General features: G+C 42.2%; 1 protein-coding gene across 3 annotated transcripts in view; it reads right to left on the bottom strand.

The window, feature by feature from the left end:
* Positions 1 to 2,961: 2,961 nt before the first annotated feature.
* The window catches only part of pald1a (phosphatase domain containing paladin 1a), a 76,666-nt gene continuing 59,135 nt past the window's right edge, over positions 2,962 to 20,492 (bottom strand). For all 3 annotated transcript variants that reach the window (XM_054766621.1, XM_054766622.1, XM_054766620.1), the window contains exons 19-20: positions 14,719 to 14,874; positions 2,962 to 4,463 (exon numbers count right to left, since the gene is read on the bottom strand). In XM_054766621.1, coding sequence (XP_054622596.1) covers positions 4,305 to 4,463; positions 14,719 to 14,874 — 315 coding nt within the window. In that variant the 3' untranslated portion in view covers positions 2,962 to 4,304. The remainder of the gene's footprint in view (positions 4,464 to 14,718; positions 14,875 to 20,492) is intronic.

Raw genomic sequence — 20,492 nt, 5'->3', positions numbered from 1 at the left:
GCATTCCAGTTCTTGTATGCCTGCTAGCTTGCAAAAATAATGTTATGTCAGATGTGAAGTCCAAATGCGTCATTAAGACCTGGGAAAGCTTTTTAAATAAATCTGGGTTTCTTGGGGGGGGTTTGGCAGTGGAGACCGCTAGCATCTATGGAGTCCTTATCAGATGGTTTGGAAAAGGTGTCTAGCCTGGACATTCTTTTGTGTGTACACCACACTCTCACCCTAATCACCTCCAACTCTCATTCCCGGGATGGTCAATGTGGAGCAGGGCGCCAATGAGCGGATTGAACAGATATCCAACATAAGGGGGTTGGGATTGTGTGCATTAATACGAGATGGAAACTAACCACGATGGAAAGCATTAAAACGTCTTGTAAGAGCAAGTTTTGATGCTCTTTTTCCATTCGCACCGCACACGGGGGGGTTGGGGGGTAGCCAGGACGACATTCCACGATGTAGCCTAGCGTTCAATTATAAGGCAAAATGACTAGCTGCCGCTCACAGAGACGCAGCAGTTTCCAAATGAAAATACTCCTTCAGCATTTTAATGGGTTACAAGTACGGACGTCTGTTTGGATGCCAGTTTGATAAGGAAGTGTGTGTGTGTGTGGGGGGGGTGTACTGTATTATCATCCATGCAGCAGCAGCAAGAATGCTGCAAAGTGTGGTCTCACTGGGAAAACGTGTGACGGATTGGAGATGCGACGCAGCTGCCTCTTTTGTGTTGAGAGAGGTTGTTATTATGCTGTGGACTGAAAGGACGTTCGAGAACTCAGCCATTTGGTCACCCCGCCTTGAGAAAATGAGAGGTGGCCATGGTAATGTGTGTCTCAAGCACACACAACTCACTCATGCCCATCAGGACTTGGGTGACAAGAGGCGAGGAATTACCTGTCAAGGCACTTTACGCAAAGAGCAGGTGCTACTTTAGGAAACAGGTAATCATACTTGAAACCAACTCAACTCCACATGAGCCAGTACTTTGGCAACAAAGGAGAGGAAATCCTTGACTCTGAAGGCACTGCACGGACGGAGCAGGTCCTCATACTTGAAAACCAATTGAACTCCACATGAGCAAGCACTTGGGCGATAGAGGTGAGGAAATATGGATGGTTCGATAACCAACAAAGAGAGTATAGTATAGACAGCATTTCATAAAAGTATCCCCCTCACATTTCAGCAAGCATTTGTAATACAGTATACAGTATATTCCAAAAGGGACAATATTATAGAAAGTAAACATGCATGTACTTTAGAGTAGTCAGTGTACAGCAATATAGATTTACTCTCCACTATCTTTTGAGTGAAAACACAACCATTATTGTTTACATAGCTGTCAACACAAGTGAGCAGCAACATAATTGTGTCTGTAGTCAAGCATGGTGGTGGTAGCTGCATGGTCTGGAGCTGTATGAGTGCTAGGTGTACGGGTGGACAAGAAAGAGTCCTCCACACCTGAACCCAATTGAGCACCTGTGGGAAGGAAGGTGGAGGAGCACAAAGTGTCAAACATCCGCCCGTGGAAGAGGATTCCAGTAACATGTGTAACTCCATGGCCAAAAGGATTAAGGCAGTTCTTGAAAACAATACTGTAGTGCCCACACCATTCACACCAAGGACAGCGTTCGGACATCTTCACTGTGAACTCTTCAAGGTAACAGTGCATTTAGGAATTGATGTTTCCCCTCAATGAACAGCAGCAGGGGCCAGCACTTGTGCAGCCCCAGACCATGCAGCTACCACCACCATGCTTGACTGTAGATTAAAAAGAAAGTGGATAGTAAATCCATATTCAGTCGTTGGTAAAGCTGTACTCCCCTAAGGTATATCCAAGATGGGCCCTTGACAAGATACAATAAAAAAATGCTTGCTCATTTTTCAAAGTAAAAGGTTATGTTCCATGTTGTTATTAAGTCTTTTTTTGAATATGGTGCCAGCCAAAGTTTTTCCATTAGCGTGGTCAGTCAGGGGTGTAATACCCAGCCTTGACTGGCCAGCTTTCATATTAAAAACTATTTCCCAACCAAGATCAAGATCAAGGTTTCTCCTCTTTGTTTTGTTAGTCACGCAAGATCGGCAATCATCTAAAAAAAAAAAAAAATCATCGGGCAGCATCTTTTAGTCTCCTGAATTTCGCAACATCCTCCTGCTGCCGCTGGACCTCTCAATGGCGCTCTTTGTCCGTCCTAATCTGGGGATCCCTCAGAACGTCCATCTTGAGTTTCACATTGGGAGAGGATCAATTTGGGAAGGATTTCAAAGAGAAGGAGGTTGGGGGCGGGTGGGGTGATATAGCATCCCTCCTTCTCCTCCTCGTGTCCTCGCTTATCTAGACTTTGGAGTCAAGTTGTCCCCACGTTGAAAGCGAGCTGGCCTTCTCCGCATAAATGTTTTCCTTCTCAAAAGAGGGACTTGTGTCACTGGCAAACTTAAGAGACTATTCTCGTCGAGTTCCCATCCGAGCTGCTTGCTTTCCATTTGCAATAATCCAGGCGAGGCCCTGTGTGACGTGATAACATCCCGACAACTTCCGCGCTCTCCGAGATAAGCCTGCTATGCGCTAACAAGACGGGAAGAGATCTGGGATATCAGCCTTTCAAAGCAGCTTTTAATCACCCCGCAGCTCCCCCCCCCCATCCTCCTTAAATGAAGACCTGTCCTCTTCAAAAAGCAACTCAAGATTAGCCTTTTGATCCACCTAAGCTCCTTATTACTGTATAGTGCGGAGGTGAAGGATGTCCGTCCTAACAATGCACCATTTGTATCCACTGCTGGCGTGGATACAACATCAAGAGGCCATTCGGATATACAAGCGGCTTCATAGCGTATCTGGAGCACCAGATGCTGAGTAGATAATTCGGAAGAGGTGGGGCGTGGGGGGCATGAAGGAAACCAAAGAGAGCTTACTTGGCTCAAGCACCGAACAGAAAACAGAGGAGAGACAACACATGACAGCAGCAGTTTCATCTATTGGATTTATTTCAGCTCTAAAAAAGAATGGAGAGTCGATGTTAGATCAAAACATTTAAAAAGACAATAACGGTTGATTTGCTACAACGAAAACATGACATCTCTAAGTAAAACTAACACCTTATAAAGTGTTAAATCTCCCATTTGACTCTTTCTTACAGCATTCATACTGTCAAGCGTCGGCATTTTCACTTAATAATCATAATCAATTTTGCATGTCGAAAATTTGAAGGAAACTTCCACTTTGAGGCCACCTTGGTCTTCCTCAAACACTGGAAATGCAACAAAAGGAATGGAGAATTAGGGCCACACTGATGTAAGATCAAAATACGACAACAGTCATAGAATTACAAGAATAAAGTCGAAATGTAATGAGAAAATAAACACAATATGACAATAACAAGGTCATAATAATAGGAGACAAAGGGTAGCATTTTACATGAATAAAGTTGTAATATTGAAAGAGTAAAGTGAGAATATTAGAATAAAAGAAGCATGGAATTTCACAAGATAAAGCTGTAAGCTGTATGAGAAGAAAGTAGTAATATTACAAGAAACAGTCATCATTTTACAAGAATAAAGTGGGAATATTATGAGAACGAATCTATAAATTGATGACCAAAAAAGGCAGAATTTGACAAGTATAATAAAGTTATAATATACAAATAGAATAATAAAAACATGATATGACAAGTCATGCTATGTGGAAAACAGTGGAATTTAACAAGAAAAAATGGTCATATTATGACAATAAAAAGTAGTAATATTATCAGAATAAACACATCATTTTGTGGGAGTTAAGTCATAAAATTACAAGCCAGTTTTACAAGAATAAAGCTGTATTGTGAAAATAAAGCCATAATATTACGAGAAAAAAAGTCCACTTTTAACAAGAATAAAGCCCAAAAAATCTTAAAGAATGAAAATGAAGATGAAGAAGATGAAAAATGATGAGAAAGTCAGAAATGGCCAAGAATAAAATCATAAAATGGAGAATTGTACAAGAATAAAGTAGCAGTGTTTCAGGGTTCAGTGCGGCCCTAATGCTCCGTGTGTTTGCACCTAAACGCATCATCGACATTTAAATGGAGTGGATTTAACTCTTTGGACTGACACCTGTCACTGCTGAAGAAAACAACCTTTTCCACTGCATATAAAGAAGATAAATATTAGTTTGATCAAACTATCATTCGTGACAATCAAAGGCACGGCGACTTCTAGCTTTTAAGAGTCGAAACAATGAACCATTTTTACTGGCCCGTTAGAAAGGCATCAAGTTAGTCTTTTATTGTGAAAAGCACAGTACTGTATTGTGTGGTTCACAGTGATTCCCCTCACAGGAAGTCCCCCCTGAAGGGAAGTGACGGAAGGTTCTGCTGCTGCCAGCGCGAGCGCAGCCGAGCCAGTGGGGTCAGTGGGGCATCCCTTGGGTTACTGAACTCGCTGAAGCTCAGCCGGTTGAGGATGTCGTAAACGCCAGCCCGGGCGGCGACCTGTCGCAGGGACATGACAACACGCCAACAAGGTTAAAAACACTTAACTTAGAGACTATCTTTAGCTTCCGTTGTACTTAAACCAATCAGGTCATTGATACCGCCCACCACCTCTTTAAATGACTTTGACATTTGTTATATTTAAGCCAAGTGTTTTTAAAGACACTTGAGTGTACCATATTCTGTACTGTACTAAGGTAACATTCAAAGTATAAAACATTATAATGCATCTATCTATATCTATATCTCAGTCGGAAAAGGGTGGATTGCTCCCTCCGGGTTGGGAATGAGGTCCTGCCCCAGGTGGAGGAGTTCAAGTATCTCGGGGTCTTGTTCACGAGTGAGGGAAGGTTGGAGCATCTGCTGTAATGCGGTCGCTGTACCGGACCGTCGTGGTGAAGAAAGAACTGAGCCGGAAGGCAAAGCTCTCAATTTACCGATGGATCTATGTTCCTACCCTCACCTGTGGTCATGAGCTTTGGGTCGTGACCGAAAGAATGAGATCACGCATACAAGCGGCCGAAATTAGTTTCCTCTGTAGGGTGGCTGGACTCACCCTAAGAGATAGAGTGAGGAGCTCGGTCATCCTGGAGGAGCTCATTATAGAGCCGCTGCTCCTTCACACAAGGCCCTGGGGCAGACCTAGGACATGCTGGAGGGATTATGTCTCATATGTCTTATGTCTCATCTCCTGGTGGAGCTGGAGGAGGTGGCCGGGGACCGGGAAGTCTGAACTTCCCTACTGAGACTGCTGCCCCCGCGACCCGGACCCGGATAAGCGGAGGAAAATGGATGGATGCCAACTGTCCTTCCGATATTTTCCGAGTCAGACACCAAAACAAATTTACAATTGATTAATGCGGTAGCCTACCGGGTCATTGAGAGGTCAAGAAATAAACATCCCACCTTTAGTCAGTCAGCTAGCTAGCTAGCTAATTCTGTAGCGCAAACACTTTTGACGAAGGGGATGGTGAAAACAAGGAAAAATGAGGAGCACCGTACATGTCAGCACAAAGGGACAGAGGAATTCGCCTTCGTGGAGAGAGCAGGTTTGGCGGTGTGTCTAATATGCAGTGATAAAATTTCATCGATGAAACAGTCAAATATAAATCGTCACTTCGACACACGCCATGCTACATTTGCAGCTAAAAATCACAGCCAGAAGAAGGCATGCCAGGAGCTACTGTCCAGAGTACAAGCTAGTCAGCAGCAAAGGTGCATGGAGCCGACAAACTGACTGGTTTTCAGCCAACTTTGCTAGTTCTTTAGCAATAGAGAGGAATGGAAAGCCATTCACAGATGGCGAATATGCCAAAACATTCATGCTTGATGTGGAGAATGAGCTTTTTGACGACTTTTCGGATAAAGGCAAGATAATCACATGAATAAAAGACATGCCTCTGTCAGCAAGAACTGTTCACGATCGTACCATCGTGATGGCAAATCAGGTGGAGGAAACACAAGTGAAGGACATGAAGCTTAACCTCACCACGTACCAACCACACTACAAAGCCATCAGCAAAACTATGCAGCACCAGAAGTCACATTCATGGTAAGTATTTGAATTTATTATTGATTAACTTCAGTATAGCAACATTATTAAAAACAATAAATGCACAGAGCTATTATATTCTAAAATTGTTGGTCTTGTCCAAAAATGCACGCATTTACTGTATTCAGTGTTAAAAAATATGACATGGCTCTCACGGAAATACAGTTTCAAATATGTGGCTTTCATGGCTCTCTTAGCCAAAAAGGTTCCTGACTCCTGCTTCAGATGAATAAAAAGGTAATGAAAAGTGTGAATCGGTCATGAAATAAATATACAGGTCATGAAGTTTAAATGATTTAAGATCATGTATAAAAATGTCATTTATTAGTGTAAATGTTCTCTACTTAATTGGCTTTCTATTTGACAATTTAATTTGGGCAGACAAAGGCAGATTTTAATGTATTCATCTTCTTCATGTGTATCCAAATAATGTGCCCGGATGCATCAAATTTTGCTGAAAACTTTCCACCATTGAGCAGAGGATCAATGCGGCTGTTTTCAATGCGCTGAATGGTTGAAAAAACTGCAAGGGACATTATTCAAGCATGAATGTGAAAGAATCACACCGAAAAAGCGCTACTGAATGCTACCGTGGCAAAATACACATCTCTCAAGAAGGCCACTGTGGAAAAACACCTCACTATTCTTCTTCTTCTTCTGCATTTCATCATGTGAAGCGGCGATGTCATGCCCAGTCAAGGTCATGGCTGTCAAAGTCCAATGGACTTATGGGAGAAAACACCACGGACAACCAGAAACATCTGGCCGTAAAGTCAAACCACACAAACACCGATACGGACTACCTTGCAAAAAAAAAAAAAAAAGATTAAAAACTGTGTTATAAGGGCCACGGCTTTGTCGGTTTACTCTGCAGGAGGCGACTCAAGTAGACATTCATGTGCATCCAGGAGCTTGACTTCCACAATAAATGAAGTTGCCTTGCAGAGGATAAATACTGAAGAACTGACGTCAAAAAGTAAAGTTATGATTAAAAAAAATCTGAATATTATGGCATAAAAACCCAAACAGAATTTACAGAATAGGAATGGGAAAAAAAATTAATTTAACACAAATAAGGTTGCAATATAAAAATAAAGTAAGCATTTTACAAGATTATAGTTGTAATGGAATCAATACTATCATATTAATAAAATAGAGAAAAACATCATAATATTACCACAAAAGTAGGAATTTTAAAAGTGAATTAAAGGGATAGTTGGGATCTTTGTATGACATCCCCATCAGCAGTGTCGTGCATCAATAGTTACTTTTCCCCCACTTCGTCGCACGAGCCGTGTTCTGGTCGGTTTTCGGTGTTGAGGAAAGTAGTTCCGGCCAGTTGGTGGGGTCGCTTAAGTTAAGCGGTTTTCTTCTCAAAACAATATGCATTCAAAAGAGTAATACGCTTCCACGAAAAGTCAGACTTCACAATCGATTGGCGTTATTTTCTTTCTGTTCATATCACTGCCAGCTGTCAACTGTCGTGCACATTTCCATCACCTGCTTCACAGTGTTAACTGCTGGGATAGTCTGGACTACAAAACAAGTGATGGCGACATTCCTTTGAGCACAAAGCTAAAGGGATACCTATATGAGCAGGAATACACTGATGCTGAACTTCCTCAGATGGAGTTTGAACGGGCAGAGAGGGAGAGGAGAGACAGAGCTGCGTGTGAGTAGACTATACTTATATTCACTTTTTTCCATCTTATTTTGACTAATATCCAAATGACACTGGACATCGATGTCATTAGCTAACATACAGTATATATTGTGGCTGGAAGCATATTCATAAAAACGTGGATGACCACACCTCCACGTAGCTGACTATAATAATCACAACAGTCATCATATAATGTTATGTTATGTAGAGGCTTCACTGGTAAGATGACATCTGGTGATTTGCTGCACACGACGTTCCTAGCTGATTCTTAATAGCCTCTTCTGAGTATAATAGCTTGTAAATAAGATGCTTTCATTCATAATGTTACAATGGGAAAAAAATATTACAATGTAACACGAATAAGGCTGTAATATAAAAAGTGAGAATTTTACAACAATAATGTCGGAATGGAATGAAATTGTAATATTACTAGAACAAAGTCATAATCTGACAAGAATAAAGTTAGAATATGAGAATAAATTCATAATATTATGATGAAAAAAAGTCGGAATTTCACAAGAACAAAGTACTGATATTATTAATAACATCATAAGAATCTCACAAGAATGAAATGCTATATATTCCAAATAGTGTACTACAATATTCCCTCCCTTTCACGGTTCATTTTTTTCCCTTAGTGTGAGCCATTTGCTGGGAACAAATGAGTCGGCACATTGGAGCTATTAAGTCAGCGGATGGGACTCGCAGCTGAAAGTCTGGATGTGTTGCCGTTAACCCGGAGCACTTAACCTGACTCATACACTCCGCTGGCTCAGCTGTCTAAACAGTGGCATCAGCTGAGAAGCCAGATGTAGAGAAAAACAGGCATTCGAGAAGCAAAATGGGTGAAGTACAATTTCGACATGTGGCATTCATTCTTTATTAGGAGCTGCGCTTATTTTTCTCAAACAGGCCTTGTAGCACTAACTTGAAGGTAAAAACACTAGCACATGTGCCACGTAACTACCGCATTGAACAACAGCAGCATACGTGAAGTGTGTATGGATGATCTGATTTTGTGACCTCAATTACTGGCACCCTTGAATGCTTTCGTCTTTTATCCAAAGTCTGATCTGTGCGTACAAATACTGTATACCTGAGCGAGTGTGTTGGCTATGCTGCTAATAAAAATTTCAAACATACAATGAAAAGTATTTTTGAAAACTGTATTTCAACTCAAAAGGGCTGTTCATCAGTTTAAGACAATAGCTTTAAAAAGTCCAAATCTGCAGTAAAATTTGCCTTTCTTATCCTTTTTCTGTTAGGCATTCACACTGTCATGATATCCTGATGGCAAAGGGAAGAGGCTTTCTCTCTTTGACCATACAGTAGTGGGATTGTTGGAACGACACAAGCAAGGCCGAGGATGGCTGTGGTAAAACGAGTAATCTTACATTTCTTAAAAGATAGTGAGGATTTTAGGACAAAAAAGGCAATTGGTAGACCTTCAAGGTCAAGTATTTTCCACGCTGAAGGAATCCAACGGACTTCACACGAGACAAGACCCAAATTAAGGTCCTTACTAGGGATGCTGCAATCAGGGTCTTATGCTTCCGTTTACAATACCGATCATCCATTAGTGAAATCGGCCGATACCAATCATGTGTATTAATTATAATTTAAAAAATGTATTTATGATGAGTGCTATTGGCCATGGGTGCCGTATAAGAGAGTAAAGTTAGGTAAAGTAGGTAATTACTAATAAAATTAATAATTAATTAATGGGTGGGGGCAAGGTGATTTTTTTTCATGGCTGCACCCAACTCATGAATCTTAAAGATGATGACACGCCTCCTTTAAGGGGACTTTGGAAGTGAGATCGAGTACATTGATGGAGCTCTAGCAGGACTAGCATGTACAGTAAGTGGGTTCCAAGAGAGCAGTCGGCCAACACGGTGTCTTCAACCACTGACAAAGGCTGGTCATCTCCTCCAATGAATTCAATTATTTTTTCGAGTTATTTGCTAGCCTTCTGACTGTCACGCACATACGGGCGAATGTTGCCTAGCATTTAGGCTGCGTTAGCTGGCGTTGGACTGATGATCACACCGTGAGCCTCGAAAACTGACCATACTCCGTCAAGAGTTTGTTCTTCAAATGCCGTATTTAAGCTTTTTAACATGCTACCCCCACAAGATATTTTCATGGCATTTGCTGGCAGGTAAATTCCACACGGCAGACAAGTTTGTTTTTGTTCTGGCATGCCTGCACAGTATGTAGGAAAGTGGGAGGGGGACATTACCCAAGACACTACAGCCCCAATGGTTGGGTAGAGGCTGCAATAGTAGGAGCCAAAGGTGATTGGCTTTTGTGATTGGCATGGAAAAGCACTTATCGGCTTATGACGATCACATGCTTTTTCACGGAAATCAGACAATTCTGATCGGTGGCCGATCAATCAGAGCATCCCAAGTTCTTACTGATGCTGACGACCATACACAGCATCTGCAATAGATGGAGCTTCCGGTTGTGCAGTGGCATCCCTTGTGGAGATGTCCCTCTTGATTAAGGACCCCAGTCTGTCTGGTGATGGCTGGGTCTTTCAACAGGCCAACACTGACTCGGTCCAGATGCCAAGAGTTGTAAAAGAAGGACTTATGTTGTTGGCGTTCTTGTCGGAATGAGGGCTTTCATGCTCCGACGCATTGAAGCGCCTCCTGCCTTTTCCACTACTCCGGGTTATCTCATAGGCAGCACATAGATTTTGGCATGAGCATGAGCATACAGGGAGGCTTCTGTGCCCCACATCCACAACAGCTGGAGGGACAGTGGAGTGATAGGCCACCACTCCTGAAAGCATCCCCGGTATGCAGTGTACACAAGTCCCGCCATTGTTGTTGTTTCAGGATGGGCAAACATTTCACTTCCAATCACCCCTGATGTTTCATGTCGCTACATGGAGCAAACTAATGATGTTTTGGGTCAATATTTGTCCGACAGCACGCAAAATCTACAGAGAAGCATTAGCTTAGAACAGTGGTCACCAACCTTTTTGAGACCAAGATCCCTGGTCTCAGCCGTGAACCTGTGCAAGATTTACCCCAACCCCAAAACAGGATATATATATAGATATATATATATATATATATATATATATATATATATATACACACACACACACACACACACATATATATATATATACAGCTATATATATATATATATATATGAAGCCACGAAATATATATTATAATATATAATGTATATTTACATTATAGATATAGACATCTTTTACTCATTGTGTGTTTTCCTCTATTTTTAGCATTTTTGCCGTTTTTTAAATGTTATTTTGTTTCTGGAGTGATGAAATGACAAATGAGCCGCAGCCCGCAGATGGCCCCCAAGCTGCACTTTGGCCACCCCCACTTTTGTGGATCTTTGTCGGGGTCGGGCTTGTGGCGTGGGCTCTATGAGCAAACAACATTTCGACTTGTTGGCTCAGTGTCGTGGGCGAGCGATGGTGAGGAGAGAGAGACTGGTCAACGCAACGCAGCCCTAATGAAACCCGCAGCTCGAAGATGTTTTTGGAGTTATATTTGTGCCTTCATTTTGAGGTAGCAAAGGCAGATTTTGAGCCATATTAACGTACAATAACTACTGTTGTGTGCACAGGCACGTCGCTCTGCTCTGTCACTCACTCCCTCACTTAACCGCTAAATGCTTTTGCGGCGAGGCAATTCGGTGTACATGCACTACCTTCGGTCGAGTTTAGGGGACTGGGCAGGTTGTTTGTCTGGAGGCTGGGGAGGCGTACGGGCGTGTTCAGTGGTCAAATTTTGTGCCTGTCTGTCACTCTCCAGGAGGGGAGGACACTGATGTAATAATACTTTCTTTTTTGCCGCTTGACCAGCAAAGATCGACCAAGAGCTCGCAATGCACAGGTTGATGACCCCTGGTTTAGAATATAAAAATATCTACATGTAGCCAACAGCTGTGGGATGCAACACTGAAACAGTATGTACTTTGCAGCATTGTCTTATTCGTAGGTGTGCTTTTTAAGATAAAATAAAAGAGAAAGCAACAACTACAATAATTATGAGATTTCACATCAGTGGCCACCAAGCACAAGGCTGCAAAACTGACTGTACCCTTCTTCTGATGAGGCAGCTTGTGTAACAGCTGCTTTGTGTGCATAAGCGCTGACGAGGACACCCCACCGCCACCTCACACTTCCCTATGTCATTAGCAATCCCACCACGGTCACTGGTGACGGGCTAATGATCATGCCTGTGGGCTAATTGGATATGATTGGTTGGGAGGGGAGCCAGGTCCTGCAGCAACTGGGCCAGCGAACACGATGGTCTATGATGCTTGTGGCCGCAAACTTAGAGCTTCAAAGTGAGGCTCATAAGTGTGCATTTGTTCATAGTCTGAGACTTTGTTGAAGTCCTGGTGTTGAGTTTAGTGCAGTATGACCAGAATTCAACTCTTAAGCCAATCACTGGATTACTCATCCTTTGACTAGATCCAAAACAACCAGTCCAAGACCTTGCTTAAGTCCTAGTCTTGTTGATTTTGATGTTGAATGACAACAGTTCAATCTTTCACTCCACTAGCCACAGGACGACTGCTACTATGACTATGGCTTAAAAACTAGTCCAATACCTATTTGAATTCCTGGGCTTGACTTAGATTTATCCAAGTCTTTATACAACCACTGACCTCTGAATTCCTTCTACTTCGACTACAACCACAGGATGATTCACGCTTTGATCTGGACCAAAACAACCAGTCTAAGACCTTGTTGGTGTCTTCCTGTGTTGGTTAATGTGGATGTGTACTACATTACCCTGAAGGTTTAACGTTCAAGGGGAAACTGAAAGTATACACGCTGTTGAAGCTACAAGCGAGTAAAGGAGATGTGCCAATAAAGCAATAAAGAGTTCATAATTATTACTGTACACCGCTGTTCCTGATTTGTTAAACAAGCAACAAACATAACATTAATTTACTAATTGGATTTTAATCATGATGGTTTCAGCAGAGCAGTCAATGTGTATTTGTGTACTATTTAACCACAAAGCATTGCATACCGCCTCTGCAATACTTTGCCACACTTACTCTCCTTGTTTTACGACTAGCGGTGTTGCCTTTGTTTTTTATTTGCTCTTTTACGTCCTCGTACGCCTCTATGAGAATTTCCACTTACGTCAGGGAAAAGTACGCAGCTCTCGTTGCCATGGTGAGTCTGTGATTCTGTGATCGATAGCAGCATCTGTTTAAGAAAGCTGCATAAGCGCACTGATCCGGGACAGGTTTCATGTGGCTTGGTTTATCTCTGTCAGATCCTCCTGGCTTGGGCTTTGTGTAACCAATTAAGCATAGACGCTCTTGTTTTGGGTTGGTTGAGCTCCGCTCTGTCATTTATCCTGGATGTCTTAATCCTACTTTCGTATACTTTCGTGCAAAAGGCGCCTGGTCTTGGTTTGGTTGTTGTATTACCAAAATCCAACTCTTTATCCAACCACTGGCCATTGGATTACTTGTACTTGGACTAGGGTTTAAAAAAAAAAAACAACAACATTTTTTTGGATGTTGTGTCATTAGGATCCAACTCTTTATACAACCTCTGGTCCCCGGATATATCACTTTGTCTAGGACCAAAACAACCAGTCCAAAACCTTGTTAGAGTCCTCTTGCTTTCATTGTTGTATTACCCAATCACTGGCCTCTGGATTACTTGTAGGACTCAAGTCCAGGTTGTTGTTGGAGATGTGTTCTTTTGGGTTTGGTTGTGGTATGACCGCAATCTATCGGAAAACGTGGAGGGGTCCTCTGGGTAAAGGGGACCATGGGTTACTTTCACCTTATAATGCAGAGCTCTGACTTTGAATAAGTGCTGGAAAATGAGAATTGCTAAATCCACTAGAATTGCTACATTTCCCACCAAAAAGGTCAAGTGCATAATCCAAGCATTCGAAACTGAGTAGGGATTTGGGTTTGATGAGACTGTCAGATCAATTTAGCCAAAGCAAAGTCCAGACTTGACTATATTCGCTGTCCCCCTGTCTTGTCTGTCACTAATTATCTATCAGAAGGGAATGCAACTTGTTCAATATGCCTAAAGTCTGAATGGTGAAATTTAAGAAGTGGTTTTATCCCCTGGGTCAAATGCTCATTTTACCTCATGTGAGGTAATCAAAGGAAATGAGGAAATGCACGTAGTAAAAAAGTAAAACCTTCGCAGAGGATTCATTTATTTACTCTGTGAGGTCGACCAAATTACTGGGAAGCACCACTGCGCATATCTGGTATTCATAACAGGAAGGACGTGCCTCCATTCACCAAGCATATTTCCCTGACAGCTGTTTTCTCAGCAATTGTTCCAGTCCATTTTGGAATTCCGCCCTGCTTTTATTCCACATCAAATAAAAGGGACAAAGAGATTTTTTTTTCATTTGGTGAATTTCAAACATTCTTTGCCTAACGTAACCCACTGTGGTTTGAAAATATGGTGAATAAGTATTTTTTTCCCCCCCAACAATAAGAGCAACCCATCTGTATGGCTTAGTCAACTACATTTGTGGTACAGTGACAAGATGATTATTGACTGCTTGTTTTTCTTCTTTTAACATACATTTTTACTGCAGTGGGCATTTGTACCACTTACAGACTACTCGTTTCGGTGAAATGCTCATAAATTTTTGGCTTTACTGTAGAGAAGAAGCAGAGCTGGCCTAACAATTAATGTACACACACACAAAACACAGTCAAGACTATTTGAAGGTTCGACATGTCAAAAAAACAAGGCCACAAGGGAACCAGAACCAAAGCTAGTAAATTCCTGGAGGAAAGTGGAACTCTGAAACCTGGCGTGGATGATTTAAGCATGTTCTCCGCCTCTCTGACACAGCTATGATGAAACAGACATAGTGGAGGAAGGTGAAAGGCTGCAAGTGATGGGGAATTTTTTCACCCTCTGTCAGAGCCAGAAGGCGTGCAGATGTCAGCCTGCGTATCAACTTGACATTTCAATGCAAGCTCATGGTGGACACGAGCAGAAGATCCAAAAACAGGGGTAATAACATGTGAGGTTATACCTGCTCCATCCAGAGACTGAAGGAGCGCTGATAGGAGGCTTTCTTCTCCAGGTGCAGGTACGTGTTGAAGAGGATGAGGTAAATGTAACGCTCAAGGTACTGCAAGCTCTTCAGCAGAAGTTGATGGCACTCCTTCTCCGACTTGCCACTTTTGATCTAAGAAAAATTGAAAATGCAGAATTGTGTCAGACAGGGGCCTGTGTGCATTATCCTGTGCTGCTATAAGTTTCATGTACGTTACAATCTGTCACAAGTAGAAGAACGTAATGTTTCAAGGCCCAGGGGCCAGATAATAAAATAAAATAATGCTGATGTCAATAATACACTTCATCTTTTTCCTTCTAAATGTTTTTGCTCTTTAATTTTGACAGAGAAATCGACTGTGTGCAGTTCTTCTAAACTTTAATATTATCTGATCATGCCACAAGATATTCCACGCATTTTTTGGTATCCAAAAGAAATACTTGATTGTCTGCTTCTCACCTTGACATTGTCACTTCACTTCTCATTTCAAAGCAAGTACGCTATCCATAATAAATAAATGAATCACACAATAAATGAAAATGAAATCGATAATATTGCCGGCCTCAATACGTTGCCATTTGGATGTGTGTCTGTTTTCCTCATCTCCCGCCAAACAGGGTGGAAGAGAGTTCACTCATTGGTTTCAGCACCTAGGCAGTTATGTTGCACAGGACAACGGCATGAACGGGCTGAGCCCTTTTGTCAGTCATACAGTCTCTTTGTCTCGGTGGGTGGAGGCAGGGCAAGTAGCATACAAACAGTGCAGATGGGGGTAACGTTAGTAGAAATTATATTAGTAGATTTTTTTCATTGTACTTTTCTTAAAGTAATCTCGTCTCGCCTCGTCTTGTGAACTGAGTGTCTCGCGACACTCCCACCCCTAGTAATAATATGAGTTTATATTCATATTTATATTCATATACTGTATACTAACAGTTAAAAGTGGCCCTCTGGGGGCAGCCACAACTGCGATGTGGCCCTCAGTGAAAATGAGTTTGACACCCCTGATCTATACAGTCAATATAAAAACAATACTGAAATAATTTTAGCCAACTGAAGCGCCAGCGCTAATACGAGTACGAATGCAGTGGTACGCTATTACTGTTACTGTGTCCAAAGCATCCGCACATCACCCGCCTAGAAGAACTTTAAAAACACCACATGACACTTTTCAGAAAGCATCTTTTTTCCCAAGGCAAATTGGCATGCTCTTCAATTACAGGCTGCCAGCAAACAGGCTTTCAGTGCTGCTAAAATGGTTCTCTTATGTTTTCTGATTGCTCAAGAGCCCCCAAGCACTTCCAGGAATCAAGTGACAGCGACCTGCCATTCAGGCTAAGTCGTCTATGTGCGTTGAGTCAAATTGCACGGAGCATGCACAAGACGTTGAGCGGATTTTTGACATGGAACAACAGGTTATGCTTTGCTTTGGTTGGAGTCAAACAGGAGTCAAACAGGAAAGCGCCGGTCTTTATTTATTTATTTTTTTAAGATGACAGTTAATGACAGATGACCAAGTAGATGTGATAGCACTCCAGGTAATTTGAAATGCGCACAGTTCAACGTAACACAATCATTCCAGAGCAGAATGACGCAACAGAGACAGGGAAGTGGAGTGACTGGGGTTTCCTGTCCATTCCCAGACAGCTGTGACTGGGTCCCAAATTACACACGGCAGTGCTGTTCTTAACCACTTTCAAAAGAGAACAGTGGACAGCAGAAACATATTATCCGGGTTATTATCCGGGTTTGGGTTTTTAGGGATTTGCAGTGAAGTTGTGTCTTGGGAACCCACTTACCATGTGCGCCCTGGACTCCCAAGAGGCTTTCACAGTGATAAAAAGCTACAAAAACGTACACATTTATTATTCAGTCCACATTACACTTGCTACTCAAACTAACCCAATTAAAAGCATCCTTTGAGCCCATTGAACATCCCAAACATGCTCAGTGGGTGACATGTCCGGTGAGTATGCTGGCCATGCAAGTTTCCAGGAATTGTGTACAGATCCTTGCAAAATAAGGCCGCGCATTATCATACTGCAACATGAGATGATGCTCGTGCATGAATGGCGCAACAATGGCACTCAGGAACTCTTCACGGTGTCTCTGTCCATTCAAAATGCCATCAATAAAATGCACCTTTTATTTCAACTTCAGTCTTTGCTCTTTTTTTTACCCATTTTTTTACTCCCATAATTTTCCAAATATTTAAACTTTATTCTTAAATAATCATTGTCGAACTTTTTGTAATATTATGACTTTATCCCATAATATTTTGACCTTATTCCCATCATATTTAAACTTTTCCCCAACCAAACTTTCCAAAAATTATAACTTTATTTTGTTTAGTTTGTTTCTCATAATATGACTTTTACAAAATTTATTTTTTTCTTGCCTGCACCTCTAATCTACTAAAATTACATTATTTTTCTTCATAATATTATGAGATTATTCTTGTAAAATTTATTTTTTGAAAATATTTTTCTGAATATTTTGACATGATTCATGTAAGATTACTGCTGATTTTTAAATTTTTGCTGTTAGTTTTCTTGTTAAATTATATTTTTATTAGAGCTACATGATAATTATCGGACCGATATAAGGAATTTTGACATCATACCGATAAATCAGATAACATTAAAAAATAGCTCAGATAACCGATCATTTTAAAAAACGCTTAAATGAAGCGAGATGACCTGTACTGTGCTGGTGAGTAGCGCTCCTTTTTTCTCCTGCCTGCAATATTAAAGGGATGGTTCGAATTTTTTGACATGAAGTTGTATGACATCCCCATTAGCAGTGTAATGCATCAACAGTGACTTATCCCCACTTTGTCCCATGAGCCGAGTTCTGGTCGGTTTTCATTGTGGAGGAAAGTAGTTCCGGCTAGTTGCTGAGGTCTCTTAAGCTAAGTGTTTAGCTTCTCAGAACAATATGCGTTCAAAAGAGTAATACATTTGCATCACAAAACTGTTGCCCACAAATAAGGCAGACCTCTCAATCGCTCGACGCTATTTTCTCTCTGTTTGTATCACTGCACGCTGCCGCTTGCCCATTTTTGTGTATGTGTTCCACAATTTTTACATGCACAGGTGAAGGCCGCTGCGATGCTAACTCTTTCTTTATTATATATATATATATATATATATATTAAAATTATAACTCAATCAGATGGGCAGCTGGACAGCCCTGACATAAACAGACAAAAACAAGTAGACAAGAGAAAAACAGTAAGCTGTATTGTCATTATTATTATTATTATATATTATCATGATCACTGCGATTGGCTGGCGACCAGTCCAGGGTGTACCCCGCCTGTTGCACAAAGTCAGCATACCCCCGTGACCCTAATGAGGAGAAGCGGTATAGAAAATGGATGGATGGATTATCATGATCAACAGTGGTTTATTTGGTTTCCATCCATCTTCTTCCGCCTATTCGAGGTTGGGTGGCGGGGATAGCAGCCTAAGTAGGGAAGCCCAGACTTCTCTCTCCCCGGCTAATTCACCCAGTTCCTCCCGGCGAATCGCCAGGCATCCCCAGGCCAGTTAAGAGACCCAACGTGTCCCGGGTCTTTCCCGAGGCCTCCTACCGATCGGACATGCCCTGAACACCTCCCCAGGGAGGCTCCCAGGAGGCATCCTGAACAGAGGCTCGAGCCACCTCATCTGGCTCTTCTCAATGCAGAGGAGCAGTGGTTCTACTCCAGGCTTCTCCTGGATGACAGTGCTCTCACAATCCATCCTTCCCTTCCTCGTGAACAAGACTCCAAGTTACTGAAACTCCTCCACTTAGGGCAGGATCTCATCCCAGAGATGGAACGCCACCCTTTTCTGAGCAAGAACCATGGACTCGGACTTGGGAGGTACTGATTCTCATCCCAGCCCCTTCGCACTCGGCTGCGAACTGATCCAGTGAGAGTTGAAGGTCCTGGCACGATGAAGCCAGCAGGACCACATTATCTGCAAAAAAGCCGAATCCTGCAGCCACCAAACCGGAAGCCCTCAACACCTTGACTGCACCCAGAAATGCTGTCCCCCAGCAGAATAAGGGAATCCCCCGAGGGAGCACTCTCCAGTACTCCGTCTAAGGACTCCAAAAAGGGAAGGTATTCTAAACTGCTGTTTCAAGATTGAAGATTCAAGAGAGTTTTATTGTCATATGCATAGTAAAACAGGCAGTTATACTATGCAATGAAAATGTTATTCTGTTCATTCTCCCAAGAAAAGAAAGAAAACACAAGAAAAATAATAAGAACATAAGAAACATAAATACCATCATAAGAAACATAAATACCAATCAATTAAGCAACAACAACAGAAGAGACATGAATACCAATGAATGAATGAATAAATAAAGTGTTATGAGTGTGTGCGTGTGTTGCGTGTGTGAGTGCTTCGTTGAGAAGCCTGATGGCCTGTGGGTAAAAGCTGTTTGCGAGCCTTGTGGTCCTGGACTTCAAACTCCTGTAGCGTTTGCCTGACGGTAGGAGTGTGAATAATGAGTGTTGTGGATGTGTGCTGTCCTTGATGAGGTTGTGTGTTCTTCGTAGGACTCTAGATTTATAAATGTCTTGCAGTGAGGGGAGGGCTGCCCCAACAATGTTCTGTGAGGTCTTGATCACCCGCTGGAGTGCCTTCCTATCACGTGTTGTACAGTTACCGTACCAAACAGTGATGGAGGCGGTAAGGACACTTTCCATAGTGCATCTGTAGAAGCAACTCAGGATTGTGGTGGACATGCCAAATTTCCTCAGTCTTCTCAGGAAGTACAGTCTCCTTTGGGACTTCTTCATAATTTGTTGGGTGTTGTGAGACCAGGTGAGGTCCTCGCTGATGTGTGTGCCAAGGAACTTGAAGGTTTTCACCCTCTCCACCTCAGTCTCATCAATAAACGGGTTTATGCGGCTCCTTTTCCCTTGTTCTTGGGTCGATGATCATCTCTTTGGTCTTCTCTGTATTGAGAAGGAGATTGTTATCATGACACCAAGCTATGAGGTCCGCCACCTCTCTTCTGTATGATGTTTCAACACCACCAGTGATCAGTCCGATGACTGTAGTGTCATCCGCAAATTTAATGATGCTGGGGGACCCATGTTACCTCTTTGGGCTATGCCCGGGCAGGCCTCCTGGGTTCAGGCCCGGCCACCTTGCAGGCCTCTTGTCCCGTCTCGTGACTTGGGTGTCTTGTGAGACCCCTAGTTGTTGGTTCAGCTGCGGTTCGCTTCAGCTCAAGTGTGAAAGCCGCATAGATGACAAAAGGTGTGAAGAAAATTGCTGCATTTTTTTGTTTGAGTTTTTGTTTGTAAAATGTGCGTTCTTTCGTCACATAGTACTTCAAAAGCACGAACCAAAGCAGTTGGGACTTGATGCATGTGTTTTTATTGGGCAACGATAAAAATGCCAGTGAACGCAAACAAACCGAACCAAATGTATATACTACGAATCTACAAGCATGAAACCCCCCTCTCTAAAATCAGTCCTTAATCAGTCATAATCTAGACCTTTTCCAAATAAATATTGTGACAGTAGGAGAAATTCAAATCAACAACACAGCAGGAGAAACTAGTGGCTTAGTACTTTCCAGATGAGACCATTTTGCACAATGGGTCGAGCTAGCAATTTGAGCGACCCCCACCGTCTCATCGTGTTGACGAAAAACCATAACTTGACCTTTCTGCCGGCGACTCTTGACCCGAGAAGGGTACACTAAGGAGGGCTCTATCTGACCGACATATGGTGCCAATT

Source organism: Dunckerocampus dactyliophorus, chromosome 2 (assembly GCF_027744805.1).
Source record: "Dunckerocampus dactyliophorus isolate RoL2022-P2 chromosome 2, RoL_Ddac_1.1, whole genome shotgun sequence".
NCBI classification, from domain to species: Eukaryota; Metazoa; Chordata; class Actinopteri; order Syngnathiformes; family Syngnathidae; genus Dunckerocampus; species Dunckerocampus dactyliophorus.
This window is presented reverse-complemented; position numbering and strand designations above follow the sequence as displayed.